This window comes from Mobula hypostoma, chromosome 10 (genome assembly GCF_963921235.1).
Source record: "Mobula hypostoma chromosome 10, sMobHyp1.1, whole genome shotgun sequence".
Classification (NCBI taxonomy): Eukaryota; Metazoa; Chordata; class Chondrichthyes; order Myliobatiformes; family Myliobatidae; genus Mobula; species Mobula hypostoma.
Genome location: NC_086106.1, coordinates 54066285 through 54090479, shown reverse-complemented (window position 1 = coordinate 54090479; position 24195 = coordinate 54066285). Strand labels below are relative to the sequence as shown.

The 24195-nt window shown below is 41.3% G+C and overlaps 1 protein-coding gene across 4 annotated transcripts in view; it reads left to right on the top strand.

Annotated features, from left to right (window-relative positions):
- dock11 (dedicator of cytokinesis 11) overlaps window positions 1-24195 on the top strand; it is a 322191-nt gene that overhangs the window by 73205 nt on the left and 224791 nt on the right. For all 4 annotated transcript variants that reach the window (XM_063060509.1, XM_063060507.1, XM_063060506.1 and 1 more), the window contains exons 5-13: window positions 73-142; window positions 1243-1338; window positions 3795-3929; window positions 6822-7005; window positions 9665-9744; window positions 15921-16004; window positions 17886-18026; window positions 20854-21066; window positions 23159-23281. In XM_063060509.1, the coding sequence (XP_062916579.1) occupies window positions 73-142; window positions 1243-1338; window positions 3795-3929; window positions 6822-7005; window positions 9665-9744; window positions 15921-16004; window positions 17886-18026; window positions 20854-21066; window positions 23159-23281 (1126 nt within the window). The remainder of the gene's footprint in view (window positions 1-72; window positions 143-1242; window positions 1339-3794; window positions 3930-6821; window positions 7006-9664; window positions 9745-15920; window positions 16005-17885; window positions 18027-20853; window positions 21067-23158; window positions 23282-24195) is intronic.

The following is a 24195-nucleotide window of genomic DNA, read 5'->3' as shown; positions in this document are numbered from 1 at the left end:
CCAGTGTAATTTTGCTGTTTTTTTTATTTAACTCTTGGCTTTTAAACTCATTTTGATTATTGTTTCCCATAGCAAAGTGCACCAGCCAGAAAAACTGCCAGTGCAGCTGTTTGAAGTTGATGAAGATGCAGATAAGGAGGAAGTAAGTAGTTGCCGTTTCCATTAGTACCCGTGATTGGGAGGAGGTGCTGAGGAGCATGCAGTGAGTGGACGGTAGACTTGACCTCATCTAAACTGGGCAATTTGTGAAGCCAAACATCTGGAGATCCTGTTAACTCCTTGCAAAGAGCAAGTGATTTAAAATGATACGTACCTACTGGCAGCTGGAAGTTGCCTCAAGCAGAACCTGTCCATGCCTAGGAAAGCCAGGGCTTAAAGGGTTTGTGAAGGGGTGACGAGATATCACCAAGGCGTAGTAGGCGTGTCTGCCGGGGGATGGAACCCTGCAGAAGAGTGATCGTGAGGATCTTGGCTCATACAATCAGAAAGTTTTATTTTTAGTGTACTCCCTCCTTAGTGACTGCTTGGCCCCTGAGTCAGTATTCACATTGGAGCTGCTCTGTTGTCCCCATCTCATGAGTCCTATGATTGACCAGTTCTTCTTTTGCTCCTGCATATGTTGAAATTTGACACAGAGGGAATCTGTGTGAAACTTCCCCAACATTTGTCATTGATTTCAGGTGGGTGTTGGAGATGTTACAACCATGAACCTGTTGAATGAGATTCCACAGCATCTCAATACCCACCATGGTGGCAAAATGCACCAATACTCCTCCACTGCCTTGTACTCAATCTTGGACTATCTTTTAATCCTTCTACACAATAGTTTACTTAGATATTATATAATCTTTTTCACTTTGAGATAACAGTCTGAGAATTCCCATTTGAATGAGTCATCAGAGTTGCAAAAACAAGGTGCTGGAAACTCTCAGCAGGGCAGACAACATTTGTTAGAAGTGAAACAGTTACTTGGGATTTGGAACAGTTTCTGAAAACAGAGAAAGGTTTCCCCTCTGTTCTGTTGAAGGAAACCATTTCTGAAATGTTTCTGTCTCCACAGACGTTGCTCAAAAGGCTGAGTGTTTACAGTACTTTCAGTTTTTATTTCAGATTTCCTGCACCTGTGATTTTCAAACTATCAGAATAATGTTGTACGTATAATATGCTGACAAGTGGAGTGCTCGACTTAACATCCCAGCTACCTCAAACATCAGTTGCTTATCCTTGTCTTTTACCCCCCAGGATGGTACATCAATATGCTCTCAGAAAGGAGGGAACATCAAGGAAGGGTGGCTGTATAAAGCTCACATGAACAGCACTATTACTGTTTCAATGAAGGTAAGATCACACCTCTGGTTTGGAGAGGGAGACCCACAGTGGAATGGGATGGTTGTTTAAAATTGTAAATAGGAAAGGTGTATCATAAGATCACTTCCAGGCTGTAAAAGAAGACGATGTAATACAATTACTTATTCATATTAAAATATAAGGATACAATTTCAGGAGCTGGGATACGCCATCTAATCCTTTCAACTTGCTGCACCATTCGATGAGGACATGGTGATCTTTTACCTCATTGTATTTACAGGACTATTCCCACTATCTCCTGATTGCTTTAAAACTCAGATAATTCAACAGATTTAGGATTTAGCTGAGGCCAAATTGGCAAATGTTCTGGACTATTGACTATTGCTTCCATGAATGCCTCAATTCATCCTGGCCTCCAGCAATTTGTGTGTGCTGTTTTTAATCACCTTTTATTAAGATGTTTCGCAGTATGTAATAAATTTACCAGTGACCCAGAAGAGTTGAAAGTAAGCATAGGAACCAGGGTCCTGGTGAATAGAAAGGGGGGTATGTATCAGGGCCAAAGTGAGTAGTTGAGGAACGTGGTGCCCATGATCCCAATGAATAGGGTCCCAGTGCTGTTACATGGAGTTTGCATGCCCTTCCAAAAGTGAGTTGTTCACACTGGGTGTTCTGTTTTCCTCCCACAATCCAAAGAAGTGGTAGTATGTGTAGAAGTGATTTTTAGAATCTGGAGAAAGATCGGGGAGAATAAAATAGAATTGGTGTTGGTGGATTTTTGATGGTCAGTAGGCTGAAGGGACACTGTCTGCATAATGTAGCTTGACATTCGGGATAGGTGCTGCTTTACATACACTCTAGTTTGTAACTGGCTTCTCTGACTTCCTGCGTATTGTAGGAAAGGTATTCATTCATAATTTGCTTGTATATGGATATTTCCACTGGATTCCCCAGTGCCTTGAGGGAAGCCAGTCAAAGCATGACTTTTTTTTTGCACTGCTACTCTTGTTTACGGTGATCCAAAATGCTCAGATTTGTATGCCGTGATTTATTTTTCACTGCAAAAGAACTGCAAGAATTTATATGTTGACAGTGTCTCAGACAATGTCATTGAGCATAACATCAGTGGCTGAGGAGGAAGACCTGTGTTGGGAGTTGAGTTTGGGTGGAAGTGGACAGGTTATGGTGGAATAGTAAAGACCTACTCTCCAAGAGGGGATTTAGTGAAAGAGAAGACATGAACATGGAGGGAGTTACAGAGAAACAAACTTGGTGACTAACATAATCAATGTTGGTGTGGAGAATGAGGGCAAGAGCACAGAAAAGATTTAAAGCATTAATTTCCTTAGAGGTCTTTTAACTCTTTCTGAAAAATCCCTGTAATTGGCCACACGGGGTCTGTGGCCACAAGTGTTGTGAAGAGACAAGGGGACTCTTGGTCCTGGTGTAGGACAGACTAGTGAAAGATGACGGGTTCTTACACTGGATCTTATTGGCTGGAATTTCAAAACCAGATGAAGTAAATTGTAGCAGTTTTAAGATGCAGTTAGTCAGAAGGAACAGATATAATGAGAATATTCCTGAAAGGGTGGATGGGGCAAAGGCTGCCCAGATGATCCCGGTTTTTGTGTTGAAATTTGGAGATAATTATGGGTAAACATTTGTGGTTATAGTAGCAGTTATTGGTCAACACTTTTTTGAAGACTGAGGTAAAGAAGGTAAGAGTAACAAATGGATATTGTGCCATAAGAGGAGCAGAATTTCTTCTAAGTAAGCATTCCTGAAAGAAGTAGCAGTGAATTCAAAAGTAGTCAGAAACCAAAGGAACTGTGGATGCAGGAAACCGGAAATTAAAATAGAAAATATTCGAAATGGTACAACAGGCGCTGGAGTAACTCAGCAGGTCAGGAAATATCTGTGGAGGGAAATAGACATTCAGTGCTTCAGCTGGAGGCTGTTCATCTGTACTGGAAAGACGGAGAGATAACTGGTGAAAAGGTGGAGCAGGAGCTGGCAGTTGATCGGTGAGGACTTAGCTTCGTCCTTTCCACTCCTCTCTCAATTTTCTTAATCTAAAAACTAACTTACTTCCTCACTGTTCACTTCCCCAATTCTAATGAAGAATATTTGACCTGAGACGTTAAGTCTGTTTCTTTTTCTACAAATGCTGTGAGTGTTCCTTCATTTTCTGATTTTATTTAATTTTAGATTTTTAATTACCTGTTTTTATATTAAATATGATTATTTTCATTGTGGTTTTTTGGTAATAGTGTGTTACTTGTTTTCATTTCCCATGCTTCACGTGGCGTCAATCAGGACTGCCATATTCAGCGTGGATCTAGTATCTCTTGTAAGGCTTGCATTTCTATCAGAGTCTAGTTTTGTAGATGAACATCAGTATTGCATTATTGAGTGCTTTAAACTTGAATGTTTGATTGCTTGAGAGTTAATTTATATCAATAAAATAGTTATCTGTTTTATTGTAGGTATTTAAGAGAAGATACTGTTACCTGACCCAGCTTCCCGATGGCTCATACAGCCTCTGTTTTTGCAAAGAGGAGAAGGGGTTTAAGGAGTCCAAAGGATCGATTTTTTTGGATTCCTGCGTTGATGTTGTACAGGTATAACTTATACATTTTTGTTAGTTAGCAATCTGAATGCATGTTATGTGCAAAATCAAAATCAGTGCATTTCGGACAGGTCAAAAATGGTGATTGAAAATGCACGCGCCAGGAATGGCGAGTGGTCTGTGTACAATAGATGGGTCTCTGTTATTCCTTGCTGCTTGAATCATTCAGGTGTAGAGTTTTATATTAGCCTCTAAATATTCTCACAATTTGCACCCTAACCACTCAGATATTTCTTTGGTTTTCACATCCGGCACTATCATTCCAAGGTGCTTTGTTTTTGACCTCTTTGGTAATTGGAAATATTTCTGTCCTTTCCATGGAAAGAGACCACAGCTGCATCAGTCTCTCTGTTCCTGCTATAACTCTTCTGCATCCTCTCTAAAGCCTTCTCATCTCTCCAGAATAGGACCCAATTTTCTGGATGTGGCTGAAGCAGTGGTCTCTTGCTCATTTACCCTCTACTACTATTTAGAACATTTGGGACTCTACTTGCTTTTTACCCACTTTCTTAACTTTCCATTTTCCACTTCCAATGAGATATTCACTTATAAACCCAGAACTCTTTCTGTTGCTTTTAGGCCATCAAGAATCTAGCCAGTCATGAGTTAAAGATATCTGAGTACTCTGCTTCCACAGCCTTTTAGGGAAGAGACTTTTCACTGCAGTTTTTTTTTCTGAGAGATATGGTGCATCTCTTTCCTAATGGGATTTTCTCACACAAGAGGAAGTTTTCTCTCCATGTCCACCCTGTCAGGACCCCTTAGGATTGTGTGTTCAGTCAGCTCCACTCTCATTCCTGTAAACTGCGGCAGATATAACCCAGCCCATCCAATATTTCCGGAAAGCAGCAAAGCCATTTGAAATATTAGTCCATTAAACTTGCATCTGAGCTACTGCTATCCTTGCATTAGCATTCTTCCTTGAGTGCGGAGACCTTGTACTGTGCACAGTACTCAACATCTGAGACAGATGGAGTTCAACCCAGATAAGTATGAAGTGGTTCATTTTGGTAGGTCAATTATGATGGCAGAATATAGTATTAATGGTAAGACTCTTGGCAGTGTGGAGGATCAGGGGTATCTTGGGGGTCCGAGTCCATAGCACATTCAAAGCTGCTGCGCAGGTTGACTGCTTGGTTAAGAAGATATTGACCTTCATCAACTGTGGGATTGAGTTCGAGAGCCAAGAGGTAATGTTACAGCTGTATAGGACCCTTGGCAGACCTCACTTGGAATACTGTGCTCAGTTCTGGTCACCTCACTACAGGAAGGATGTGGAAACTATAGAAACGGTGCAGAGGAGATTTACAAGGATGTTGCTTGGATTGGGGAGCATGCCTTATGAGAATAGGTTGAGTGAACTCGGCCTTTTCTCCTTGGAGAGGTGGAGGATGAGAGGTGACCAGATGGAGGTGCATAAGATGATGAGAGGCATCGATCGTGTGGATAGGCAGAGAATTTTTCCCAGGGCTGAAATGGCTAGCACGAGAAGGCATAGTCTTAAGGTGCTTGGAAGTAGGTACAAAGGAGATGTCAGGGGTAAGTTTTTTATGCAGAGAGTGGTGAATGCGTGGAATGGGCTGCTGGCGGCAGTGGTGGAGGCGGAAGCAATGGAGTCTTTTCCTGGATAAGTACATGGAACTTAGAAAAATAGAGTGCTATGGGTAAGCCTAGGTAAGGACATGATTGGTACTGCTTCGTGGGCTGAAGGGCCTGTATTGTGCTGTAGGTTTTCCATGTTTCTGTATGATCTTACTCATGCCCTACGTAACTGAAGAGCAGGCTCCTTAATTTTGTATTAAATTCCCCTGAATGTCAATGCTACTCTTCTACTGGCTTAATTTATTACTTGTGCACCTGAATATGAGCCTTTTCCAAGTCGTACATCAGATAACCCAGAACCCAGTGCATCATTATGTTCTGCTGTCTGTCAGTGATTGAATGCTGTTTTATTATAACCTTTTCTCCCTTAAATATCTCTAGCTGGTCACCTGAGCAGCTCCGCAATTGTTGCCTTCCACAATCTAATCATTCTCGGTGTAAAGAAATTAAGACCAAAATCTGTATTACTTTAATGACAAACAGAAATTGCTGGGGATACTCAGCAAGTCAGGCAGCATCTGTGGGAAGCAAAACAGAGTCAGTGTTTCAGGTCACCTGGAGTTCTGATGAAGGGGATTGATCTGAAACATTGACTCTGTTTCTCTTCCCACAGACATGGCCTGACCTGCTGAGCACTACCAACATTTTTCATTTTTATTTTACACTCCAAGCAGATGCAGATCCTTTGATTTCTGTGTCAGTTGTTGGTAACAATTTTACTGCTACAAACTCTTGATTTCAACAGCCTCAGGTACAGAAGCATCCTTCCTATGACCACTTGATGAAGGGCAGAGTACTCGTTTGCTCGCCCTTTCCTCTGAAGACTCCATCATTTCAAATCTGGTCCCATTAAGGTTTATCTTGTTTTGTAGTCCACTACCGCTTTCTTTTTTCTACATGTGTCTGTCATCTGTGTGGTCTAGCCATGGTTTGATAAGATTCCTGCCTCTTTGTAAAGCAAAATTCTTTTCCAAATGTAATGGCCGAAGTTCAGTTGACCCATTACCGTAATGATCAAGTGTCTTTTATTATGTGGCTTGAACTGCTTCCCAGTCTAAAGTAACACACTATAGGTTGCCATGCGGCAATCTTAATGGAAACAATGAAAGGCATTGACTTTTTCCATTAACTGAACTAACATATACAAGGCATTAAGTAAAGCCTGAAGAAGGCTCTCACTAACTGTCCCATGGGCCATTTAAAAATCTTCCACCACTTTGATTGTGTTCAATTTTGCCATGCAGGAAAAGCTGCTGGAACTAACTCTGCCTCCTCTGTACAGTGTTCCAAGATGCGGCGATATGGTTTTGAACTTCGAATGCAGGAGAAGTGCAGTTGTCACTTGGCCGCAGAGAGTGAGCAGGAAATGGAAGAGTGGATATCAACTCTGAGAAAAGTCATTCAGAGCAACTTCGATGGCTTGGCGGCAGAGAGGAGGATTAGCGAATTGCCTGAGGGGGCACTGGGTAATTAACCCTTACATTGTGTTGTTGAGCCAATTCCATGATTTTAGCAAACCTTGAGGCAGCAGAATGAAGATATTTAATAACTATAACAAGACAGGCATAATAATATCTTACCAGCGGTTCAACAAAGTGATAATTAGAGCACACTTGAATGTAGTGTTGGTACCTGCTCTCTTTAACTAATGAGGGATAGACTTGCCAAGGATGGAATGCAGTAAAAATTCATTGAATTGCTTCCTGGAATAACAGGTTTGCCTTATGAGGAGAGAGTAAATTGATTAATCCCCCACTCTCACAATATAAAAAGATGAGAGACAATCTCTCTGAAACTTGTACAATGCTTATTGAGCTTGACGTGCTGGATGTAGGGAGGCCGCTTCCCCCAGCTAATGAGCATAGAACTGCAGCTTCATCTCAGAACAAGGGAGTTGGATATTTAGGATTTCAGTGAGGAGAAATCTTTTCAAAGGTCTGTGGATCCTTGGGTTTTTTTCCCCCAGAGGTCTGAGGAGGCTCAGTCTTTGAGATTGTTCAAAACATATCTATAGGTTTCTGAATATTAAAGAAATCAAGGAAATGGAGAAAGTTCAGAAAGTCACCCAGGAGAAATGGTGGAGCAAATTTGTCCTACTTTTTAAATTCTGTATGATGTATTCTATGCATTGTTCCAGGTTACTCACCTAAGAAACCCTTTCCTCAGAAAGTAGTTGCGGAGGCAGTTCAAAAGAAGATTGCCCTATTAAGAAAGACTAAATAGGTTGGGTCCCTGTTCTTCGGAGGTTAGAAGAATGAGGGTGATCCTATTGAAACATGCAAGATCCTAAGGGAGTTTGACAGGATAGATGTTGGCATGTTTTCATGAAAGAAAGTCTTAAATGAGAGGACGTAAATACAGTGAGGGGCTGGTCATTTAGAAGTGAGGTACATGGTAGTTTCTCCTCACAGAGTGGCAAATTTCTTTAATTCTCTGATCCAGACACTTGTGGGGGCTGCATCATTGGGGATAGCGATTTGGACTTTTAACTGTTTGATGGATTCAATTGGAAATGCCACTGATGTCAAGTGTGAAGGACAGTCTTGGAGTTATAGTGTTGTATTGCATAGAAACGGGTTTTTCACCCCATCACATATTTATACAAACCTATCGATACTTTTGAGAGATCATGGTACTAGGAATATGGGAAAATGACACAGAGAAAGAGTGGGACATTGGGATAGATCAGCCATAATCTTGTTGAATGCAGACATCCCACCTCTCCCGGAAGTTCCGGTAGTCTCCCGCATATTGATAGCGGCTCCCTGATGCCCGGAAATTATATTCAATATCCCGCAAATCGATTTTTTTGAGAGGGAGAGAGAGAGAGAGAGAGAGAGAGAGAGCAAGCATCCTGATTGGTCTCTGTTCATGCTAAGTAGTCCTATCAGTTTTCTTTGTGGGCGGGCTTTACAGTCGACCTCAAAAATAATGACAGTGTTGCTCGCTGCACTGTTTCAACAGGGACGTTTTCTATTGCTCATGGTGGGTTAAAATGTAAAAGACATGTTGAGGTGAACTTAACAGGTGTCATTCATTCATTAGCATAACTAATGTTATTTAAACTAGCTGGCTAGCTGCTAAGGAGCTACTCTATTGATGTCCTACATGATGACACCAAACTCCCTGTAGGCTTGCTTAAAGTCGTAATAGAATAGTCATAATAATATAATATACTATATGTACATAATGTACATATTTTAATGTCATGTTTTCTGCATATACCCAACTTGGTTTACAGGTTAGATAAAATCACTAAACAAAGTATGACATTACCCTTGGAGGTTGACCCTGGGCAGGGGGGGAATATGGGTTTGCGGGGAGTGGGGCTGCTACCTCCCTGAAATGAGTTTTTGCAGGGTGGGATGTCTGTGAATGGCAGAGCGGGCTTGTGGCTTTGAGTAGCTTGTGGTCTACCCTGGAGTGAGTAGTAAGCCATTTGACAATATAGGGTTAGCTCAGACTACATTTCACCGAAAGCTTTATTGTGGAGAAATACGGAGTTATATTGATTATGGACTTTACAAACTGATGCATTTTAGAAGGACTGTCCCCAGTTAAGGCCATGATTTTGAATAATGTAGTTGAGTGGAGAGACTCTCATCCCATGTACACAAATGTTCATGATTGTAGAAAAATTGGTAAGATGGTTAATAAAAACAAGTGAGTTGCCCACATTTACTGAGACAAATGTTATGTATTAAATTATTTATTCCTTATAACTCTCCAGTTAGCAATCAATTCTCTATTAAGGCAGAAGGGCGCCCCATCTTAGAATTGGCAAGGCTGTAGGAGGCAATAAAAGTGCCATTTTAGATGAACATAAAAGATGAAATGCAATTACTTGAAGCAGAGGAAGACAATTCTAATGCCCTTTTGGTCTAATTTTTATCAGTAACTCAACATCACCAAAAAGACTATCATTTTTTTTGCCGCTTGCCTATATAGCTATGTGCCCTCTCTCCCCAGCAGTGCCTAACCCCCCACACTACCCTTTTCCCCCCTCCCCCCGATGTCCATCCAGTGTTCTGAACTAGACCACACAATTGGAAGGTGCAAATTCAGTGCTTTGATTTCCCTCTTGTGGGATCTTGGATGATCTGCAAAAGTGTGTTTGATTTCTAGATGAAGACTCCTTCAGCCAAGGAAAATCTGAGAGCATGATGGAGAGTTTGGAGAAAAGTATGCACCCCGAGTTAATGAAGGTATTCTCACTTGTAACGATTTGATGAATTTTATTGGAAGTGCACATTGGTGGCTAGTGTGAATGTTAATCTTAGAGTTGCAGTGTTGTACTGTGTAGAAACAGGTCCTACAGCCTGTCACTTCTATGTGTGCTTATCTGTACGAATCACTTTGCCTGCATTAATTCCATATTTCTCTATGTCCTGCTCATTCAAGAAATAGTCCAGATGCTTTTTCAATATCATTATTTTTCTTGCCTCCACCACCTTCTGTGGCAGGTCATTCCAGATGGTAACTAATTTGTGTGATAAATATTATCCCTCACATCTCCTATAAACCTCCTCCCTCTCACCTTAAACTATGAACTCCAGTTTTTGATGCTCCTAACATGGAAAACAGACTCTATCTACCCTGATATTGTCACTTAAAACTTTTCGGTCTTCCTCAGGCTGGGGAAAAAGTATTAATTCTAATCTCCTGATAACTCGAGCCCTGCAATCCAGCTGACATCTCCATTTATGTTATTTGCACTGTCTCCAGCTTAATCACGTCCATTCTATAGTGTGATGGCAGGACCAAGCACAACATTCCAAGAGCAGAGTAACTAACATTTTGGATAACTATAACATGATATCCTAACTCTTTTACCGAGCATCTTCACCATTAGAAGTAAGCATGCTGTAAGCCTTCATCATCACCGTCTCTCAGTCTCCCCTTTTCAGAGAATAACATACTTCAATGTACTTCTCTATTCGTCAACACTACCAAGAGCCCTGTTATTCACTGAGTATGTCCTGCCTTGGTTTAACATACCAAATACATCTCTTTGCACCTGTCCATGTTAAACTTCATCTGCCTGTTTTGTATTATCAGGCGTAGATTTTTGGCTTGTAGCGGCTGCTTTGGTTTACTTACAGTTGAAGTCAGAAGTTTACATACACCTTAGCCAAATACATTTAAATTCAGTTTTTCACAATTCCTGACATTTAATCCTAGCAAACATTCCCTGTCTTAGGTCAGTTAGGATCACTGCTTTATTTTAAGAATGTGAAATGTCAGAATAATAGTAGAGAGAATGATTTATTTCAGCTTTTATTTCTTTCATCACTTTCCTAGTGGGTCAGAAGTTTACATACACTTTGTTAGTATTTGGTAGCGTTGCCTTTAATTTGTTTAACTTGGGTCAAATGTTTTGGGTAGCCTTCCACAAGCTTCTCACAGTAAGTTGCTGGAATTTTGTTCCATTCCTCCAGACAGAACTGGTGTAACTGAGCAACACACATAAAAGATGCTGGTGAACGCAGCAGGCCAGGCAGCATCTCTAGGAACTGAGGTGTAACTGAGTCAAGTTTGTAGGCCTCCTTGCTCACACGCATTTTTTCAGTTCTGCCCACAAATTTTCTGTCGGATTGAGGTCAGAAAATGATGTCAAATCTGGTTCATCCTTGGGAGCAATTTCCAAACGCCTGAAGGTATCACGTTCATCTGTACAAACAATAGTACACAAGTATAAACACCATGGGACCACACAGCTGTCATACTGCTCAGGAAGGAGACACATTCTGTCTCCTTGAGGTGAATGTACTTATGTACTTTGACGTGAAAAGTGTAAATCAATCCCAGAACAACAGCAAAGGACCTTGTGAAGATGCTGGAGGAAACAGGTAGACAAGTATCTATATCCACAGTAAAACAAGTCCTATATCGACATAACCTTAAAGACTGCTCAGCAAGGAAGAAACCACTGCTCCAAAACCACCATAAAAAAGCCAGACTACAGTTTGCAAGTGCACATGGGGACAAAGATCTTACTTTTTGGAGAAATGTCCTCTGGTCTGATGAAACAAATATTGAACTGTTTGGCCATAATGACCATCATTATGTTTGGAGGAAAAAGGGCAAGGCTTGAAAGCCGAAGAACACCATCCCAACTGTGAAGCATGGGGGTGGCAGCATCATGTTGTGGGGGTGCTTTGCTGCAGGAGGGACTGGTGCATTTCACAAAATAGATGGCATCATGAGGAAGGAAAATTATGTGGATATATTGAAGCAACATCTCAAGACATCAGCCAGGAAGTTAAAGCTCGGTTGCAAATGGGTCTTCCAAATGGACAATGACCCCAAGCATACCTCCAAAGTTGTGGCAAAATTGCTTAAGGACAACAAAGTCAAGGTATTGGACTGGCCATCACAAAGCCCTGACCTCAATCCGATAGAAAATTTGTGGGCAGAACCGAAAAAGAGTGTGCGAGCAAAGAGGCCTACAAAGTTGACTCAGTTACACCAGTTCTGTCTGGAGGAATGGAACAAAATTCCAGCAACTTACTGTGAGAAGCTTGTGGAAGGCTACCCAAAACATTTGACCCAAGTTAAACAATTTAAAGGCAACAATACCGAATACTAACAAAGTGTATGTAAACTTCTGACCCACTAGGAAAGTGATGAAAGAAATAAAAGCTGAAATAAGTCATTCTCTCTACTATTATTCTGACATTTCACATTCCTAAAATAAAGTAGTGATCCTAACTGACCTGAGACAGGGAATATTTTCTAGGATTAAATGTCAGGAATTGTGAAAAACTGAGTTTACATGTATTTGGCTAAGGTGTATGTAAACTTCTGACTTCAACTGTACTTATTCTGTGTGGATGGCAGTGCGGAGATACCTCTCTACCAAAGGAGATTTAAGGCACTTCTTCCCTCTACTAGTCTCCAGATCACCCTTGGCAAGGTGTAGCATCTGCTTAGCATTTTCTCCTCCTCCTCCTGCTCCCCCACACCTGATCAGGGTCATGTGAAGCCATAGGAGTAGATGGTACATATCACAAGTCCTGATTATGTGAACACTAGCGCCAGGCAGGCAGTTTCTGAAGAGTATCAACAATAATTGGGGTAACCTGTCTTATAAAGACACTGCCCAGAAGAAGACGATGGCAAACCACTTCGGTGGAAATATTTGCCAAGGACAATCATGGTCAAAAGACCATGATGGCCCACGTCATACAACATGGCACATAATGATGATAACAGTGACATTCCATGTGCCAAGATATGATTGAGAGAGCAGTTATGAATAGTGATTTGCAAGCCTGCTTCATAACATTTTTGGCAATGTAAACACCTTTCCATTGCATTAGGTTTCAACACTTGGTCTGGGCCTCTCCACCTTGCGCCCCCCCCCCCCGCCCCATCACCCACCTTTTAAATCTACTTCTCATCTTTTTTTCTCAGTCCTGCTGAAGGGTCTCAGCCCAAAGTGTTGACTGTACCTTTTTCCACAGATGCAACCTGGCCTTCTGAGTTCCTCCAGCAATGTTTGCACGTTGCTTGGATTTCAGCATTTGCAGATTTTCTTTTGTTTGTTCTTGAGCCACTGTTTGCAAACTGTCTTCTGCTTCCACTTGCTACAAATTCTGTCTGTTCAATGGACTTCGGGTGAATTCCCAATGCACATGGAATTGTGCCACAGGTTTGGGAGGGGAAGCTCAGGTGAATTCCTCTTCATAGTCTCTCATTTTTGAATTGTCATATTGTACTTGTAAAAGCTCATTGAATGTTAAAAATTAGCATTGAAGAATTGGTAGGTAGTCCCTGCTTCAAGTCAATAGAATGTTGTTCAGAACATGTAGTTGCATTTTTGACGCTGCTGTAAGACCATAAGATATAGGAGCAGAATTGGGCCATTTGGCCCATTGAGTCTGGCCAGCCATTTCATCATGGCTGATCCATTATTCCTCTCCACCCCAGTGTCTTGTGCCTTTTCCCCATATTCCTTCATGCCCTGACCAATCAAGAATCTATGACTTCACTATACATAAGGATTTGGCCTCCACAAGCTGCCTGAGGCAAAGAATTCCATCGATTCACCTCCCCCTGGCTAAAGAAATTCCTCCTCTTCTCTGTTCTAAAAGGATGCCCCTCTATTCTGAGGCTGTGTCCTCTGGTCTTACACTCTCCCACCATAGACAACATCCTCTCCACATCCATTCTATCAAGGTCTTCAACATTTGATAGGTTTCAATGAGGTTACCACTCATTGTTCTGAATTGTACTGAATACAGACTCAGCCATCAAATGCTCTTCATATGACAAGCCATTCAATCCTGGAATGATTTTCCTGAACCTCCTTTGAAACCTCTCCAGTTTCCACACATCCTTTCTCAGATAAGGAGCCCAAACTGCTTACAATACCCCAAGCGAGGTCTCAACAGTGCTTTATAATGTCTCAACATTGCATCCTTGCTTTTATTTTCTAGTCCTCTTGAAATGAATGCTAACATTGCATTTGCCTTCCTCACCACAGACACGACCTGCAAATTAACCTTTTGGGAATCCTGCACAAGGACTCCCAAGCTCCTTTGTGTCTCAGTGTTTTGTATTTTCTCTCCATTCAGAAAATAGTCAACCCTTTCATTTTTTCTACAAAGTGCATGACCACACATTTCTGATACTGTATTCATCTGCCACTTCTTTGCCCATTATCCCAATTTAAGGCCTCAGTAGCCTCTCTATTTCCACAACACTATCTGCCCCTCCACCTATCTTCATATCATCTGCAAACTTTCGAACAAATCTATCAATTCCATCAGCCAAATTGTTGGCATATAACATAAAAAGAATTGGTTCCAATACAGACCCCTGTGGAACACCACGAGTCACCGGCAGCCAACCAGAAAGAGTCTCCCTTTATTTCCATTCTTTGCCAACTGTCAGTTAGCACCTGCTTTATCCATGCTAGAATCTTTCCTGTAATACCACGGGGTGTTAACTAGTTAAGCAGCCTCGTGTGTCGCATTTTGTCAAAGGCCTTCTGAAAATCCAGCTACACAACATTAACCAATTCTTTTTGGCTATCCTGCTTGTTATTTCTGCAAAGAATTCCAACAGATTGTCAGGCAAGATTTTCCCATGCTGACTACAGCCTATCTTATCATCCTTAAAATCAACTCCAATGTTAATAATTATTTGATCGTTTGCTAGTTGGCACAGACGGTGAACTAAAAAGCCTGTTTCTGTTCTGTGTTTCTCTGTCAGGATGAACAAGGAGGAGAGAGTGAATGGGTAGTGAAGGGCAGAATTATTGGGGGTGAAACCTTTTAGGAGTCATCGGATATTGTGCTAATCCTCTCGAGAAGTAACAGGCATCCAAGTCATTGCCTTGTAACTTTCATCTGTTGACTATGCTTCTCACCCATTGTCTCATACCCAAGTTCTGTTGTTCATGAATATGACTTCAAACGTCTCAAAAAGACAATGGACAAGTTTATGGTATTGTAGGTACTGGCTCGTCAGTGAAGCTTACAGAGTGAAAAGCCCATGAACAGGATGATGAGTGCTGGTTGTACCTATCCTATTTTTCATCTGTACAGTCACAGATTAAATTTCTCCAGTGAACTTATTTAGTACATCAGTAAAGGAGGGCGGGATGTGAACTTACAGACAGCAAAAACTCTGGGTGTTTTACTGAATTGCTACAAGGTAAAAATCTGACAAGTTCTCCTTGTAGCCACGCAAATCTTCTGTCACTACCTTCTCAGCACCACCAAAACCATTCTCGTTCAGTCTCTCCATGTCTTTGTACCGTACAGTTCCTATGATCTCTCAATTCCTCTCCTCCCCTTCTGTCTACCCTAAGATGTGTCCAATTTGGCTAATAGTTGTCAAGCTGAAACATTTGACTCTGTTACTTTCTCCACAGGTTCTGCACGACCCTCCACGCACTTCCACATTTCTGTTTAATTTCACATTTCCAGCAAAGAGCCGAACAGCAGAACAACACCTTTGGCCTTAATGTCCATGTGGATCATTATGGGCACTAATCCCTTTACCTGTACTTGCTCTATAACCATCTTTTTGTACCATAGTGATTCAGGTGCTTGTCCAAATAACTTTTTAAACGTTGTGAGAATACCTCCATGTTAGAATGTATTTTTGTAGCAAAGTGATTTCGATCTAAGAAACATCTATCAGACTTTGTGTAGAATGACAGCAGTAGTGTCAGATGATCATTTAGGACAATACTCCCTAATCTTTAAACACAAAATCAACTTGTTTCAAAATAAAATGATTTGAATCTCCTCAGATTAGAATTACAGTTATCAGATGCTGATAGTGCAATCTGTGGATGTATGAATCCTCAGCTTTAAACTGTGCTATAAGGAACAATGGCAACATTTCCCCTCTCTTTCCTTTATAGTATGCCCGAGAATCGGATTACCTCAACAAGGCCAGCCGAAGTGAAGGCAGATGTAAACTGTTTGCATTGGATGCCGAGGCACAGGTAAAACTGGCAGCAGAGTAATCTCTGTAAAGCACTGTATGCTGGCATGTACCAGTATTCTGCCACCTTCCATAACCTTTAGTAGATATTGAATGGAGTGTTTTATCTATAGTTTATGTGGAAAATTGATCATTTTCTTGAATTTGTATCTACTTTTACGACCTCGATGAGATCACGGTTCAGTGTATTGATTATACAGAACCAGATCAGGTTAGTTGTTCTCATTCAAAGCTATAAGCATTGCCCTGGCAAGAGTTGTTCCATACAACCTGATATTCCGTTTTCACAATCGCAACCTGATGAGTACTATTTTCTGTGGTGCATTCCCATTCCCCGTTGAAAGATGAATTTTATTTTGTGTGTCAGTTTTCGCACAAAAAAACAATCAACGTAAACAAATCTGAATTAAATTCATCTGCATGACATTTCTTTAACTGTGAATGGAAACGTCTGAGAATTCTGAATTGTTGATTGTACCTAACCTTTTAAATATTATCTGTAAACTCTCAGATTACAGTTTAACAAGGAATATTTTTAGTCTGTCATTAAAGGACTGGTTTTAGTTGGTATCAGATTTTTTTTGGCACTTCCTTTCTGGATCTTTTGTTCTGAGTGAACCTTCCAATTTGGACCTGATTGTGAAAATCTGCAAAATCAGAAAGAAAAAGCATAATATGGATTCTTGATTTATGAGTTAATTCACTGAGGAGAGCCCAGTTTATCTGTGTAGTTTATCCATTGCATCACAATCATCAGATAATCTGGAAACTCTTTCCTGTCCCCAATGCCTCTTAGCACTTTCTTTCATTGAGTGCAGGCTGTGGAAGCAATCCAGTGAGTTATCACTCCCATTAGTGAATTAAATAGAGCTCTTTGATGCTCTAAGAAGCACGGACAAAAGATACATGTACTGTTATCGGTCCACACTGGGACTCGGCACTCTTCACGTAATGGTAGGTTGGGGGGGGGGGTGTAGTTGTGGGTTCTCTCTTTTATTTTTCCTTTCAAAGATATTCACCTTCTGTTGAGTCACAGACACTGCTCACTGTGCCAATTGTGTGTAATCCGGTTTGGTGAGCTGGTCAGAAGACACTCACTACTATTAAGTAGGTTAACTGTTTATTTACAGGACAAAACAGACACTAAACATTCAGTAAACTCTTCAAGTTACACTTGGTTTGAAAAAAAATTTGATCTAAACTGAGTGTCCAAATTGTCAGGACAAAACAGACGCTAAACGTACACACAGTGACAAATACTGTACTCATCTAAAGTGTGCACTCGAGCCCTCTTTGCTGCAGCACACCTCCAATGTTTCCGTGGTGCTGTTTGTTTGCAGCAACCTGGACAGCACATGGTTTCTGCGCAGTTGGTTTAATTCTGCTGGTGCCGTGATGTCATTAGCTAAATGGCAGTGGTGGGGAGGAGCTACATTGTCCTTAAATGGGCCAACCTCTAGCTAGCATGAGGGAACAGCTTTTGATGAAGAGGACAGATGGACACTTAATGCAGCAGCATGAGATAGTCAGCTTCTTCACACTTCATACTGTGGCTGCAGAGTGTGAGATGCATCTTCATGGCCTCTCGTAGGAGCAACTAGTTGATTGCTGTTGATGTGATTAATATGTCAGTTTACTGAGACAGAAAAAGGCAAAACAAGAATCAAATAAGGTGCCAGCTGAACTCTCAACATTCAGGTAAAGCACAGCAATAGTTGTAGACATCATGTGTGTAATTCAAAACTGAAGGCAATGGTGGAATTCGGACAGAATTTGCACAACTAAGTCTTAACAGTAATTACTTGCATGATGGATTTTAATTAATTCTCTGGTTATCTACTTGTGATGTCAGCTATTGAAATCTGTGCTCTTTTTTTTAAAGAAACTAGATTTTTCAGGCATTGAACCTGATGTAAGGCCATTTGAAGAAAGATTTGGCAAGCGCTTCCTGGTAAAGTGCCACAATTTGACTTTTGCTCTCCAAGGTCTTGTCAGTGAGCAGGGAGATGGAACACGAACAAATGTAAGTTGCATTTAAAATTATCTACTCTTTGCCTCAGTCTGTTCATATGAGAAGTAGTTATTTTAACACGGGGATTCCACAAAATAAACCCTGTTTGATTTACAATTAAAATAATTGGTAAAGACTCACTTTGTTAAAAAATTGTTCCCAATTAAATAGAGCGACTTGGAGATGCAAGATCATCCCTTTACCTCCACAGGTGCTGCTTAAACTGCTGATTTCCTCCAGCAGTTTACTTTTTTGCTCTAAGTAGATTAATGTAAGGGAGAAGAAAGAACTTCATATAACACATGGCACAACATCACAAAGTATTTCACTGTCAATGAATTACTTTTGAACTGCTATTGCCATTGTTAGGGTGAGGCAAAGTAAGTGATTAATTTGCACAGTAAGTACCCACAGAGAGCAATGGGCTGTTATAGGATCTTGCCAGCACTGAAGGAGGTCAGGTAAGTCATCAGGGATGATCAAGGCAATGGGAAGAAATACCAGTTCCTCTCACTCCTCAGTTTCATTTCTCATAGGATTAAAGTTTCAAACTTGCGTTTGTAAGTTAGTAGCAAGGCTATTGTTTACAAGGAGAGCAGCCCAAATCCCACCAAACCTTCATGAGACAGATTCTTCCCTTCTCTCGGGTTCTACCTTTAATCTGCATTCAGTAGTTTCTGATCCTGCTTCCGGTGTTCCCATTGTATGTAAGCCCTTATCATTTTGAATGACAAGGAGGCTTCTGATAGTATCGCAAAATCTTTAGTCCAGCCAAGGCGTGACCCCAGTATTTCATGGGCATTGCAGTTATTATGTTAATTTGGAGTAAGAGGCTTGAACCCCTGAGCCTTGATCTAAGAGCCTTAGCTTTTCAAATGCTGATGCGCACTCTGACTGAAGGAGAGGAAAGCAACCAACGTAGATGTCTGGAGATCCTAGTGCATAATAACAGTTGATCAATTGTCTCCATTGTTGGTCCTCCATAGGCACAACTGCCTGAGAGATGTAGGGCCTTTATTGTGTGAAATGTGAAGAGATTCAGAGATTGGCAAAGTGACCGAGGAATAGCTATTAATCATATTTCAGCCAGAAAACAATGACTTTAACTTCTGTGACAATAATCTTTTGAAAAGAAAACTTGAATGGATTAGAATTTCTGGGCAGCCATTACCATAATTAAAGTCTTCAGTGATCTGTGCTTATGGTGAGATTCCTGTGAACAAATATCCCAAAAACTGCAAGGGGGTTTAACCTGTCTGAGGTATTTAGCATCCTGCTTGTTGCAGTGAATCTAAGTGGGGCTCATGGCGTACATTACTTACCTGTAGGAGGATCTCTCTGTGACTCCATGGCTGATCTTTTACCTCAGCACCACTCTCCTGCATTGACCCCATGCTCCATGATAAAATGGAAAAGTCTGACTGTCTTGGACGTACAGTACTCAATGATTGAGCCTGCACAGTGCTCTTTGCACTAAAACAGACTCTCTCTTTATTTTAATTGTATTCTTCGTTGTAGAAATTTTGTTTAATTTATATGTTTGTGAAGATTGCATATGTGGTACTATGTGCCTGTGATAATGGTGTAAGAACTATTCATTGTACTCGTGCATGCATGTACTTGGGCACGTGGCAGTAAACTTGACTAGAGACTTCCAGAGACTCATGTTCCTCTGGGAGTTCCTCACATCTCTGTCCTGAATTGCCTATCCTAAATTCCAAGACTATGACCCCTGGTTTGAGTCACCTCAGCTAGGTTAAGGATCAGCTCTGTATCTGCATTAAGCCCCACAAAAATATTGAATGTTTCACCGGGTTATTCTTCAGAATTCAATAATATGTCCCATCTCCTTAGCCATTTCTGATGGGAGAGCACCCCATCCCATACCAGGAATGATGAACATTTGTTGTACTCCCTTGGTCACGTATTTGCTTCCTTGAGCAGCGAGACCAGGCAATATCCCAAGCGTGGTTTGTTTTCAAGCACAAGAAAATCTGCAGATGATGGAAATCCAAGGCAAAGCACACAGATCAGAATCACGTTTATTATCACCAGCATGTGACGTGAAATGTGTTAACTTACCAGCAGCAGTTCAATGCAATACATAATCCAGCAGAGAAAAAAAATAAATAAAATGAAACATAATAATAAATAAAGAAGTAAATCAATTACGTATATTGAATAGATTAAAAAACAGAAATACTGTAATTTTTTTTAAAAAGTGAGGTAGCATCCAAAGCTCCAATGTCCATTTAGGAATTGGATGACAGAGAGGAAGAAGCTGTTCCCGAAACACTGAAGGAACTCTAGCACGGGCAGCATCAGGACCATTGAAGCATCCCGGCCCGAAACATCAACTGTTTATTTATTTCCATAGATGCTGCCTGATCTGCTGAGTTCCTCCAGCATTTTGTGTGCTTTTGTTGTTTCTTTGACTCGGATCTTGTTATATTCTAAAGGGAGTTTGCCATTTTAAGATTTTAAACCAAGGGTGTCTCAGGTGAATGAAAATTGTTTCATGAATATTTGATGAGAAGAAAATAGTTCTTCCTAATTCTAGGCTGATCTTTATCTTGTCGTCAGTGCCACTGTCTTATTAGGTCATTGGTGGGGTCTTGCTGTGCAAAAATTAGCAGTTCATATTTTCTGCATTTCAGCAGTGACTGCATGTCTAAAGTACTTCATTGGGATTGTTCCGAGGTTTCTCAAAGTAAAATGAGAATGTACCAGGTGCTATGTAAACACATATTTGGTATTGCAAAGAGATCCACTGGCATATTAACCTATGCTCCTCACACCCACATTCCCAATTTCACTGTGTCAATGTGTCCAACTGCAGGTTGAACCTTTCTTTGTGACCCTTGCACTGTTTGATACCAATAACAACTGCAAGATCTCTGAGGATTTCCACGTGGAACTGAATCCCCCAGCTGTGCGCCAGATGTTACAGAGCAGCTCAGAGGGAGCAGCTGAAAATGGGAAGACGAGGGAGGACCATCATGGCAGCCGCCTGAAGGGGATAGACGAGAAACTTCTCTGTTACCCGAAACAGGTAGGATTGCAATGGTGGGGTGGATCTGCTACCCCCAATACAGGTGGCATCAGAGACAGTGAGAGGCACGTTACCCCTTTAAATGGTGGTGTCAGAGACAATGAAGGGTACATTACCCCTTTAAATGGTGGTGTCGGAGACACAGTGAGGGGTACATTACCCCTTTAAATGGTGTCAGAGACACGAGGGGTACGTTATCCCTTTAAATGGTAGCGACAGAGGGGTATATTACCCCTTTAAATGGTGGTAGTGACACAGAGGGGTACGTTACTCCTTTAAATGGTGGTCAGAGAGTGCACTACCCCTTTAAATTGTGGTGTCAGCGACACAGTGAGGAGTACGTTACCCCTTTAAATGGTGGTCAGCGACACAGTGAAGGGTATGTTACCCCTTTAAATGGTCAGCAACACAGTGAGGGGTACATTACCCCTTTAAATGGTGTTAGAGATGAGGGGCACATTACCCCTTTAAATGGTGGTAACGACACAGAGGGGAATGTTACTCCTTTAAATGGTGGTCAGAGAGTGCATTGCCCCTTTAAATTGTGGTGTCAGCAACACAGTGAGGGGTTCGTTACCCCTTTAAATGGTGGCCTCAGTGACAGTGATGTTATCCCTTTAAATGGGTGGTCAGCAACACAGTGAAGGGTACGCTACCCCTTATATGGGTGATGTCAGCGACACGGGTACATTACCCCTTTAAATGGGTGGTGTCAGCGACACAGTGAGGGGTGTGTTACCCCTTTAAATGGGTGGTCAGCGACACAGTGAAGGATATGTTACCCCTTTAAATGGTGGTGCTAGTGACACAGTGAAGGGTACATTACCCCTTTGGTGTTGTCAGTGACATAGTGAGGGGTACGTTACCCCTTTAAATGGTGGTGTCAGCAACGCAGGTTCATTACCCCTTTAAATAGGTGGTGTCTGACACAGTGAAGGGTACGTTACCCCTTTAAATGGGTGGTGTCAGTGACAGAGTGAAGGGTACTTTACCCCTTTAAATAGTGGTCAGCGACAGTGAAGGGTACATTTCCCCTTTAAATGGTGGTGTCAGAGAGAGTAAAGGGTATATTATCCGTTTAAATGGTGGTGTCGGAGACACAGTGAGGGCTATGTTACCTCTAATACAGAGAGGACCATAGGCACAATGAATGTATGCCACCCCAAGGTTCTGATTTGGTTTTGAATGATGATACATCAAACTGTTGATTTTATTTGGCCTTCCCCTTGCTTCCTGACTGATCAGAGAAGCAATTTCAAGGATATGTTTGTGAGTCAATTTATTTTTCTTCTTCTCCCTTTGCCTGTGAAACACTTGGGATATAAATGTGTTTCCCATGTATTCCTAACCACTACTCTTCCAATTTGGCTAACCCCTGTTTGAGAAGATGTATATCAAGCAACAAAACAGTAGATGTTTGTGTACTATGATCCAATAGTGTCACAGAGAGCAGTAAAATCATTCAGAGAAATGAAATCAAGACTTTCACTACTTTCTCAATTAATATGCTTGTATAAATGGCAGCAAAATCAACAAGATACCCATCCGAACATTGTGGATCATCATGGAAAAGATGGTAACAGTGCCTCTGTTTCATTGTTCGTTGGCCTGACAATGAAAGTGAAACATTCAGCAACTGTTATTGTTCCGTCACGAACTATAATCACCTTGTAATTTGTGCATCATTGTGTATAAACATGGCAATACACTGTGGTCACTAATAATCTTGTGTTGAGAGCTCTGGAATAAGATTAGGTTGGTGAGGTGGCACCAAGATGGTACTCTATAGCCTTGCAATATTATTCCATCTTAAACCAAAGGCCAACATTATCAAAGGCAAAGAAGAGACAATGCTTTGATAAAGCAGCTATTTTGGTTGCTGATCTGAAAGGTCAGACCCAACGACCCCTGTGATGTAGGCATCCCCCTTGTTACCGTAGATTTGGGGTTCCAGCCAAACACTGGTATTTAGTGGCCTGAAGTCCTAAATCAGGTCCAGTGGGCTTCTATGAATGAATCCAAGAACATACACTGGTTTCTTACGGCCATTGTCTGGACTCTGAAGTTGTCTGTGTGTATGTGTTTATTGCAGGGTGTATTCTCAGTGACGGTCCCTCACCCAGAGATCTACCTAGTGGCTCGAGTGGAGAAGGTGCTCCAAGGGGGAATTGCACAGTGTGCTGAGCCATACATTAAAAGTTCTGACACAGGCAAGGTATGTACAATGCTCACAAGCCCCAGGCCCCTGTTGTAACGAGGGCAGTTGCTTTGTTACATGTCAATCTGCTCAATATCTTTACGTTTCACTTGGAGGTAGAATGATTAAAAGTCTGAAAAGCTAACGTGTTTTCCCACGTGGGGAAGCTGTAGGAAAGAATTGGTGGATTAGGGATTATAGTTTAGAGCACTGATGAATGGAGACAGAAGTGATTTTAGATGCTGAAATCTGGAGCAAAAACAAAACAAACTACTAAAGAAAATCAGCAGGTCAAATGGCATCTGTTGGGGGAGGGGGAGAGGAATTTATGGCATTTGCATTCAAGACCCTGAAGAGGGAAGGTAGTCTCAAACTGCAATATTGATACTATCTTCAAGTTCAAGTTTATTGTTATCTGACTGTACAGATATACAAATGAAACAATGTTCCTCCAGACCACGGTGCACCTACAATATGTATATCACACACAGCACATACTGTAAAACAAAATATTACCACAAATAAGTTACTTTACTTTATTGTCGCCAAACAATTGATACTAGAGCGTACAATCGTCACAGCGATGTTTGATTCTGTGCTTCGCGCTCCCTGGAGTACAAATTGATAATAAATATTAAAAATTTAAATCATAAATCGAAAATAGAAAATAGAAAAGAGAAAGTAAGGTAGTGCAAAAAAAAAGGGAAGAGGCAGGTCCGGATATTTGGAGGGTACGGCCCAGATCCAGGTCAGAATCTGTTCAGCAGTCTTATCACAGTTGGAAAGAAGCTGTTCCCAAATCTGGCCGTACGAGTCTTCAAGCTCCTGAGCCTTTTCCCGGAGGGAAGAGGGATGAAAAGTGTGTTGGCTGGGTGGGTCGTGTCCTTCATTATCCTGGCAGCACTGCTCCGACAGCGTGTGGTGTAATGTGA